A 10230-nucleotide genomic window follows, 5' to 3' on the forward strand; every position below is an offset into this window, starting at 1 on the left:
TCTGAGTGTAGAGGGGGTTTTTCCATGTAATTTACTCTGTTTCAAAACAAATCCTGTTAGGCAGATGGAGGCTATGGTTCACTTGTGGTTGGCACCCTCTGATTCTCAGCACAAGTTCTGTGTGACCTCGTGAGCTGAGGAGCTCACAGCAGCGTGGGGTATTATTCTCCTGCACCTGGAAGACGCTCCTTGATCGCCTCCTGTGCCAATAGGTTTGCAACATCCAGTAGACAGCGTGTGGATGCTGAGGCTGTGGAAATGGGGTTCTTCTCCAGTCTCCCTGCCCTTTGTGTCGCCTCTGGCTTTGGCCTCTGATCTGCCCTTGTCTTGTTTTCCTGTGTCTCTGTCTTTCCCTCATCCTGGCCCATCTCTGCGTTCCTCTCCTTCCCTTCATTCAAGTTGGCAAATTCCTTCTCCTCCTCCTCCACATGGCCTGGCTTCCAGCAGAAATGCTGAGAGCGCTGGAGAGTTTCCCTGCCTTTAGTCCTGATGTGCCTGGTGCCATAGTAATCCCTCACCACTCAGAGGAATGATCAGAGGGAAAACTACTCCTTAGCTACCTCTGCTCTGTGTTTGGGGCAGAGCTACCTTGAGCTGGGACATGCTTAATGAAGAAGGGCTCTTCAGTACCTTTTTCTGCCTTTCTCTGAAAGGCTGTGCACAAACAGTGACTTTCAGAGGCTTCTGACTCAGCAAAGCATTTTCATGATCGAAAGACTTTCCCTTGACCTCCAGGGCACTTTTTTGCTAATCTTCATCACCCTTCTCATAAGGGGTAGTTCTCGTGCTTTGCAACAAAATGATCATACACATTTGTTGGTACTGTCAAAAAATGCTTTTTCCAAAATACATCTCTGAGATAAATTGATTCCTTTTCCCCTAAAAACCTTTAAAAAAATCAAAAACAAGGCATCCAGCATGGAAAAATACGTTGAGGCTTAGGACAGCAAGGTCAAACTTCTCATAGAAAATGTTAAATGTGCCTGTAGGCAGGATAGGTACATGGAGGCTGTGGGAAGCATCCAGCATTCAGGAGCTATCAACATGTACTATCTATGCTGGCAGTCATGGTGTGTGGGGGATTACTGTGAGCGGGGTCATGGGGGACAATCCATTCTTTTGGTCTGGCAACCTAAGTGAAAAATCTGGGAAAGAAGATCAGACTGAGCCCAATCTTTAAATATTTTCAGTTTGTCCTGCTGAAACAAAAGCCTTAAAGAGACCAAAAGTTGAAAAAAAAATCCTTTTGTGTTGAATGAAACCAGAAATAGAAGGTTTTCTTAAATAAAAACAGAAAAAAAAATTCTAGTTTTGCAGAATGGAGCTGGAGTTGTTAGAAGTTTTGCCTTCTCTTATCAATATTTGAGGGATAAAACACTCGTGTAGGATATGAGAAACTCATTTTATTCCTTTCCTTTTATTTGAACCCCTATTTCTACTTCTTGGCTTTATGGGCACCACAACTATAGGGTATTTTGGTTCTTCCTCAGCTCATCCAATTGGAGTTGTTCCACATCGTATAAAACACTGAATTAGTCACAGAGACATAGAGCACAAGAGAATGACTCTGTTCCGGTAGGGTTAGGACATTCCCCTGGAAATGAGCACATCTGGTTCTTTTTGCTATACCGCATGTTAAACCATTTATGCACATTGGCATAACAGCAGCAGCAGAGGTTCAAAGCAACATTTGAAAGAGCTGCTCTGATCCTTGAGTTGCTTGCTTGTCTGTGGCAGCTATGGGTTGAGTCCTCTCCTGAAGAGATAGGGATTAATTTGTGGTCTCCCCAAACTTGAATAGATGTGTTATGCCTAGCATGGTGAGTTTAAGGACAGCACCCACAAACTGATTTAAGTCACGTACAACTACAGCCTGCTCTTCTCCAAAGCACTTTTATGCATCTACCCCAAGAAAAACCTTCTCAGAATCTTTTGGGTGGCTTCCCCCAAATTCTTGAGCAGGTCTAGGAAATCTAAGCTAGCACTTTTCCAGTAAGTCTATTGTCTTCCGCAAACACTCCCCAAAACCTCAATGGATTATCCCTTTGTGGTGTTCTTCCTCACTGCTGAATGAGACACTGTGAGAAACTTAGACTAGGGTAAAAATGTCCCGTTAGGTCATCATGATCTTCCCTGTATCAACTCTTCTGCAGCATGTTCTCTAGTACTTTGTCAATTATAGTTTTGGATGAGTCAAGTTCTTTCATCCTTCTTAAGCCAACTGACTATCCTGCCACCTAATGCCCATCCCTTGCTATTCAAACTACATTTTGGCTACTTTGTGTAGGTTTCCTTTCACCCACTTGGCATATTCCCTGAAATGCCTGTTCTTCCTTTGCTTTTTCACTCTGAAAGAATTGATATTGCCTGTTGTCTTGGCTCCCTTGTCAGCCCTCTCCCCAGCTAAGCCAAGCTTCATGCGTTGACTCAAATCAGCCCCGTCTGCAAGACAGATCCCATCAGACTGGGCTCTGAGGAGCCCAGGTCCCCGGGATCAGCCTTGTAGTTGGGAATGTCATGGAGAGATCCCACAAGGTCAAAATATTTCAGCGTCATCATATACTTCCTTTTCTGGGATTGTAACATCGTGGTATGAAGCAATAGGGTCCCTGAGGCATGTGTGAGTGGATGTTTTTTCTTTACAAGGAGGGTTGTGAATCTCCTGGAAGAGCAACAGTGGAATTTCCCATCAAAGGTGTTTGTTGCAATACTGGTACCTTTGAGGCTGTAATGAGAGCTGTGGTGGATTGAGGCAGCAAGGTGGCCTCTTGTGACACTGGGCTGGGTGTGACATAGAAAGATGCAGTGACAAGGCCTCTGCCCTGAACCATTTGCAGTCAAAGGAAAGCAGTGCAAAGAACTCCAAGCCAAGGGGAGAGCAGAGACATGGGCCGGGGGGATGCTTGTGGCACAAAGCATGATTCATCAGGGGGTTTTATGGTAATGTTTGCTTTTAGTGGGAAATGCTGACGCACTTTAACTTCACTTTTTGGTGTGCTGTTGACAGGAATTAAGCTGAAACATTTTTAGGGCAAAGGGCTCCTAAAAGTTGCTGGATATTTGCAGATGTAATGGATGGTGGCTTAGGGTACAACTGCTCCACCCATTCCAGGCATAGCACCTGGATGGATGAACAGTTTCTTAGACGGGTTGGTGTGGTTTGCATAGGATTTTATTGCAATGTGCCCCCACCTTCTCTGGCTGAGCTGTATAAGCCAGCTCTGTACTAAGTCCAGAACTAATAAAACATGGTTTCCTTTCTTTGACAAACCTGCTAGAAAAGCAAGTGGCAGTGTTTAATGCAAACAAAGCACTAGGACAAAGTGTGGGATTGTTTGGTTTGTTTCTACGTAGGCAAGAAAAATGGGTATTATCAGTAAAACCTCCCCTGCTTAATTGTCCCTGGGCCAATCACTTGTGTCTTGCCCTGGACAAAACATGTTTCCTGAAGTTGGACAGAGCAGCAGCTTGCTTCCTAGCTCAGCTTCTGAGGGTCTTCCTTGATCGAAGACTTGCCAGCTGTGCCAGGCTTTCAACATCCATGTGACCTCTGGCCCCAGCCAGCCTTTCCTGAGCTGAGAATTTCAAGCCCTCATGGTAGGGTTGAACCCTATAGTGAGAGATGGGGGTGTAAACTCTAGGGTGGTACCTATAAGCTGACTATAAAGTCTTTAATGTTTTACTAAGAGCCGGTTGCTTTCAAAGTCAGCCAAACTGGTCTATAGCCCCATGACCTTGTGTGCATTTTTAGATCTCGCCTGTTTTCATACACTCGCAGCCGTGTACCTGTAATGAGTCATGATACAGGTTTCTCAACTGTCTGCGGGTATGAAAACTTCAACACCAAAAGCTTCAACACAAGCTCCTTCAGTTGACCTGTAGGTAAGAAGGTTTCAGCAAGCTCAGGTAGGACTTGCCACGAGAGGGAGACATCATGCATGCAGCCCATGTTCCCTGAAGACATCTACCTGAATAAGACAGCCTAGCCTGGTATTTTGTAACGTGTCTGGACACATGCAGCTATTAGTGAGATGGTGAGAACCCAAACTGTGGACCTTAGTTGTGCGGTAGATGCCTGTGATAGAAAACAGGGACTTATCTTTTGGCTAGTCATCATCTTCCAAGCATCTGCAGCATGACTAACAGTCACAGAGCCGTAAAGCACACAGAAAACGGAGTCTGGATCTGCTAGCCATGGGATAGCACGTGTCCAGGCCTCTCTGGGTCAGGTCAGGGAGATCCTGGTGTGAGCAGGACCGTGCAGCACTGGAGGAGATGTTTCAGGTACCCGCAGCTGGCTGGCGAGGCCGTTCCCTGTTCATACTGCAAACAGCTATTACAAAGGCTGAGCTACACCCTGTAACCAGCTTCGGCAGGCTGGGCCCGCAGGAGGGTTTGCAAAGAGCTGTGAAAACACAGCGCTGCAAGCGCCTGGCCGCAGCAGCACCCAAGATGCCCGCCACCGCTCAGCAGAGCTCCTTTGATTCCTCAAGACCAGCTGAGAGATTTCCTGGGAGAAAAGGCCTGTTCGGTGCACATGGGATGGCTTCGTTTGCCCTCCAGACTGCATTGGTTTTTCCCATGGCTGCAGCACAACAGCAGGGCTCTGTTTTCCTTTGGGAAGGGAATAAGGTGCTTCATCATTGTGATCCCTGTGCAGTGTCCTGTTGATAAGATCAGTTAACAGCATCGGAGAAAAACTCTAGATTCAGGTCTGAAATATAAAGTGAACGAGGCCTATTTGTTTAATTTGAGCTTCTAAGGTTTAAGTCCCAGAGGAAATTAAATTAGGTGCCTAGAGCAATGGCAGTCTGTCATGTTTATTTGCTGGGAATGTCACCTTTAATATCATGCACATATAACGTGTGTGTGTTAATGTAATGGGGTATCATACTGTGCAGGAGCAGGCATGCTACAAGAGCTGGAAACCTGAAATATTGTGAGTGAGGGAAGCTGAGATGGGATTGGATTTATTGTCATCCTTCTCTGTAGGAGCAAAGACTCACTCACCGGCATGAAGGTGGTTTTGCTGATTGCAGGTGGGGAAGGCAGCCTGATCTATGAGCACAGGCCTTAATGTTCCTGGGCCGTTTTGATTGGGCTAATTCTAAGAGGAGAAATCTTGTCTAGACGTGAATCCAGGATGACAATACTTCTTGCTTCAAAGCCCTCTTCAGCAGCTGGTGTGCTGCATACACATGCCTTCCTCCTGCATCCCTGGGAGACTTCAAGAGCTCTGGTTTCCTGTGCTGAGGGATATGGCTGCTTATACGTTTGGTTACCCCAGTGCTTTGGAGATTCCCTTCTTGTCCAAGAAGGAGAGCAGATCTCCCCAGCAGTGTGGGGTGGTAGACTTTGGGGTGCGTTTTTTCTCACTCAGGCTGTGAGTGACACACTGTGAATGTCAGTGCAGCAGTTTGTCATTGCAGCCTGTGATGCCTGCCCTCCACCAAAGTTAACTGTCTCTGCAGGGCTCGCAGAACGGTGCTGAAATCTTTTCTCAGTGCGCTGCATAGAGCAGGCTGCCATTGCTTTGATCCCACAAATGCAGTCCATGAGACAGCACAGCTGTGGACTCCTGTCCCGCTCCACTTGTCAGATGCCTCAGGGAGCCAGTTCAGCTCACTAAATCAGTGAAATTGGGGTTTTTTCAGCTGGATTACCAAAACTCATTGAGATGGGGCAGTGAGATGCAGATGGGCTCAGCCATCTCAGGGGGTTGCACCACCGATCAGTCCTAGCCACAGTGTTTCACCTAGGTTTGTCCTTACTCTGGGGGTCTGTGGCTCAGCTGGGGCCTGACCTGTCCCCTCCTTCCCTCTCTCCACTCTTTGCTGTTTACTGCTTCACACCCTGGCTTGTTTTCCTCCAGCCTCAGAGCAGCTGGCTGCCTCACACACGTGGTTCCCATTTCTCTTCTGCCTCTGGCACCTTGGGAGCGCCCAGGGGTCTTCCTGCTGTGCTTGTCTTCTAGTCCCCCTGCTAAAGCTGTGACTCCTCATTCCTGCTCTCTCACCCATCCCAACCTCTGGCATTTTTGCTCATCCGTGGATGGCTGAATATTCATTTCCTCCTTGCCTGATTGCTGTGAATACCAATTCCTCCTCCTTTTTCCGGCTGCTGTGTAGATTTTGATGCCTGCCAAATTGTTTTCATTCCCTCACCCCATGGCAGGCTGCACCTCCGCAGAAACCGATCTGCTCCATGCAGAGCCCCAGCTCCCCACCCAGATCTTCCTTCTGAGCTGAGTGATCAGGTTGCCCTCCTGCCACTGACACGGACAGACTGCTTCCTCCTCCTGCAAACAGTCAACAAACGAGTGTCTCCAGTTCAACAGGCAGAATAGTTACAGGCTCCTGCAAGCAGACTGCAGTAGTTTGCAGTAGTACTGCGTGTTTCAGTGCAATGTTTCTCAGCTTGCCAGTCTGCAGATAGGTGCCAGGTTGCAGAGCCTGTCCAAAGCAGCAAGCTCCTGGCTTCTCACTGAAGCAGGGTATTTTCAGGCATGAGGTAGGATCAGAAAGGCCTGAGGGAGATGATTGCATCCACGCTGAGCAGTTTGGTCATGAATCCTGGTCTGGAGCCTGCTGTAGGTTGAAGCTAAGCAAAGAGGGGAATGTGGTGGAGAGGGGAAGTAGCAGTTCCCTCATACCCTGGGAAATCTGTGTGCAATGGTAGCAGGGTGGCACAGTTGAAGGGGAGAGAACTGCAGACACCTGGTAGTTCTCGTATCTGGATTTGGTGTTTTCGGATCTCTTCTCTTACCAACCAAAGGAAGAAAGGGAGACCAGAGTCTTCCCTTTCTCTTTCTGTCCAATAGCCCCACTCGTGTGTTACCAAAATGGAGCCCAGAGGCTTCCACTTGCCAAACAGCTGATGGCATCCTGGCGATCACTCACTCCCTACTGATGTTACAGGCACCAGGGAGCTGGTGGGCATGGGAGGTGGCTTCCTACATGGAGGTGGAACAGCCTGGCTGCCCCCCTTCCAGACATGGGCTGGAGGGGACAGTTTGGAGCAGTGGGGCTGGGCACTTGGCTCTGGCAGTGTTTGGTTCTGGAGCAGTCACTTCTCCAGGAGTGAGCACAGGGCTCGTGGCTGGGGAGAACAGGGAAAGGGAAGGGTGAAAAAGGGGGCATGTGGATGGTGGTTGCTTCAGGATGGAAAGCAATGCCAGAGACAGGGGAAAGGGTGGAGCAAAGGAAGGAAAGGAGGAGCAGGGGGAAAGAAACAAACCTGTAGGCTGAAATGGGAATAATCAGCTGGATACTGCTGCAATTTAACTCCCAGGAATGCCGCTCCAACGCCCCCTCACTGCGTGGGGATGTTTGCCTGGTCCCACACTGCCGTCTCTGCTCCTGTGCCAAGCCAGCTGGCCTGCCTGGAGCTCTGGCCTTTATGACTGTTGTGAAGAGAGGCAGGATATGTTTGCTTTTGGCTATCACGTGCTTTTTTTAAAGAGGGTGGGAGTTCCTCCCCTTGAATTCCTGGGGATGGTTTCCCCCCAGTGTCTCTGATAGGGGGCTCCTTGGAGCCAGGGTCATGGCCCTCAGCAGGGAATTTTGACCCATCAACAGCCACTTTCCTGGGCTGCTTCTTCCTTGCCAGCCTGGCCTCAAGATAAGCCAAAAGCTTTCCCAGCACAGGCACGTGGGATGGGCACATGTGATACAGTGTGGAGGTACCTAGCGTGGGCGCCTCTGGGAGCACCTCCCGTACCCAGCATCTGGTTCATGTGAACAATGTGCTGCACTCAGGTCAGAGCCCTTCCCGTGCCCAGAGCACCAGCTCTGTACAGGGCTGAAGCGCTCCCTGCACTGCTGTTTCTTGATTAAACTGTGAGCTTTACTTCAATGGATCAGATGAAAGAGGCTCTGTCTCCACTGTCTCTCCAACAGTTGTTATCTTGACCTCTTTTCCTCCTTCCCCACTCTGTCTGTCTAAAGCTGAGCCTCTAATTTTAGACTGGGGAAGATAATTGAGGGTCAAAAGATTGATGTACAATTTTAACATTTTTTTGCAGTGGTTGGAGTGGGAGGCAAAGTTAGGATCTCCTTGCCCTCAAACCTTTGTATTGCGGGAAAGAAGGACATGGGGGAAGGAGTCTGCTCTGCAGAAGTTGTTCTGTTTCATGGCAGTTAGCTAAAACTAGGAGTGTAAAGGCATAAACTACTGTATTTCCTTTGCAGATCCTATTGACTGAAGAATTTGTAGAGAGAATGCTGGAAGATTTAGAAGATCTGAATTCTCCAGAGGAAGTAAGGCTGCATCATTCCCATATCCCCCATGTACTGTCCCAGAGAGCTCAGCCCGTCCGGCAGCTTGCCTTTGATCCTCCCCTCAGCTCACAGGCTGCAGCCCTGCCCCATAGGCTTGAGGCCTTGCTAAACCTTCATATCTGCTGTGAACTAAGACACTAAGAGAAGGGATTGCAAGAAATGCAGGGCAGAGATGGGTATTAAGGGAGACTCTGCATTTTCTTTCCACCAGCATCCTTCCCAACGTGGTATCTGAGCTCCCCGAATCAAAGCAGTACAGGCCCTGGGCCAGGCGGTGGGGTTTCCTCCATGCCATGCATACTCTCCTCAGCAGCAGCTCCAGGCACACCACCTTCCCTGCTTTCAGAAAGGCTGAAAGTGGTGGCAGCACATTTACTGCTGACCAGTATGTTACAGGGGCCTCCTTTTTTGGGTTTGGGGAGCAGGCAGGGGCTTTTTCACATCTGCTACTTGGCCTTCACCTGCTGCCCCTGCACGGCGTGCAGAGGACCATCACCAGCCTGAATGCGTTATAGCAGCAGCCAAGGGAGCTTTATAAAGCTTTGCTGTGCAGTGCTAAACTTCCCCTTGCCATGTGATCTCTTCCTGGGGAACATTTAACACCCTGTCTCCCATGCATGCCATATAAATATTCTGCTTGACTTCAAAGAGCAGTGGCAGAAATGACATGTAATATTTTTAATCCCATTTTTTACAGCTCCCTGCAGACTCTAAAGAAACTTTCTTTGGCTTGTAGAGCAGCCCTCCCATCCCTCTCCCTGCTCCCCTCCCCCCAGGAAAATCTCAGGGCTCTAATTGTTTAATCCAGAGTTGATTTAATGCCAGGGTGTTCTTCACTCTGTGAGTGAGGGGAGCACGCTGCTGGCTGTGCAGTGACTTTCAGGCCAGCTTTTATCCCGTTAAACCTAATCCAAAGCTCATTTTTGCTAGTGACATGGAAGCCCAGGAGCACTGTGGTTTGAAGGCCCTTTAGTTAAGGCTTTGGACGGCTCATGTTCCTTCACTCTCTGCTGAGAGGCAGAGGCAATGGGCATGGCAGCTCCTGGCACAGCGAGCAGGCACTCGGTTCTGAGTTACTGTGACTTTGCTAAATTAAAAAGTGAAAAACAAACAAATGTAAAGGATGACTTCTCCAAGAGGATTGCTTTGGAACCACTCCTGTTTATAGAAAGGAAAATACTTGAGATGAAATGTGATCTTTCAGCATCCAGATTCCTCCAAGGATTTGTAACTTGCAGAATCCCGGTTTGGGCCAACTGAAGGCATTCCTCAGCAGCCCTGGCTATTGCTGATGATATTCATGTGGCAGAACGAAGCATTGCAAGGAGAGCCTTTCCTTTGCTACATAAAGAGCCACCTGTGTTACGTGAAATTAAGTGAAATGATCTGAGTATCTTTAGCATGTTTTTCACATACACTAGACATTGAACTCTGAAGAGTCCCCTGGGCAGTGTATGGCCACTAGATTATATGGTGCAAGATACATGCAGAGCTGGAGTTTAAAAAAAATAAAACAACCATAAGTGGGACTTGGGCTGTTTATGTTTCCTAGAGGAGAAAGAGTGGGAGTTTATGGTAGCCACTGTCCTGAATGATCCTCCTGCTGTGACCCCAGATCATGGGTCAGACCCTGAAGCGCCAGCCTGGCGTACTGAGGTCAACGGGTACCAACTACAGGTTACCCTCGTACACAGCTGCAGATGGAACAAGGTCAGGAGCAAATTAATGTTAGAGAGCCCTTGCTGTGGAGCAGGCAGCTGGAGGGGATCTCCTTTAGCAGGAACCTGCCACTAAGCGTGTGTTAATGTCCTCCAGAAATGGGGCACTTACAGGAAGAAAGACAAGTAATTGGAAAAAGATGGATGATTTGCAGGTCACTGTTCCCTTGCACCAACTTTCTAATTCATGTAGCCCCTGGGAAGCTTACAGTGCTGCTGGCCTTGGTCTGAGG

At 48.4% G+C, this 10230-nt stretch overlaps 1 protein-coding gene across 2 annotated transcripts in view; it reads left to right on the forward strand.

Annotated features, from left to right (window-relative positions):
• Positions 1-10230, forward strand: part of SUFU (SUFU negative regulator of hedgehog signaling) — a 98548-nt gene that overhangs the window by 80100 nt on the left and 8218 nt on the right. For both annotated transcript variants that reach the window (XM_064464036.1, XM_064464037.1), the window contains exon 11: positions 8190-8258. In XM_064464036.1, the coding sequence (XP_064320106.1) occupies positions 8190-8258 (69 nt within the window). The remainder of the gene's footprint in view (positions 1-8189; positions 8259-10230) is intronic.

Source organism: Phalacrocorax carbo, chromosome 12 (genome assembly GCF_963921805.1).
Source record: "Phalacrocorax carbo chromosome 12, bPhaCar2.1, whole genome shotgun sequence".
NCBI lineage: Eukaryota > Metazoa > Chordata > Aves > Suliformes > Phalacrocoracidae > Phalacrocorax > Phalacrocorax carbo.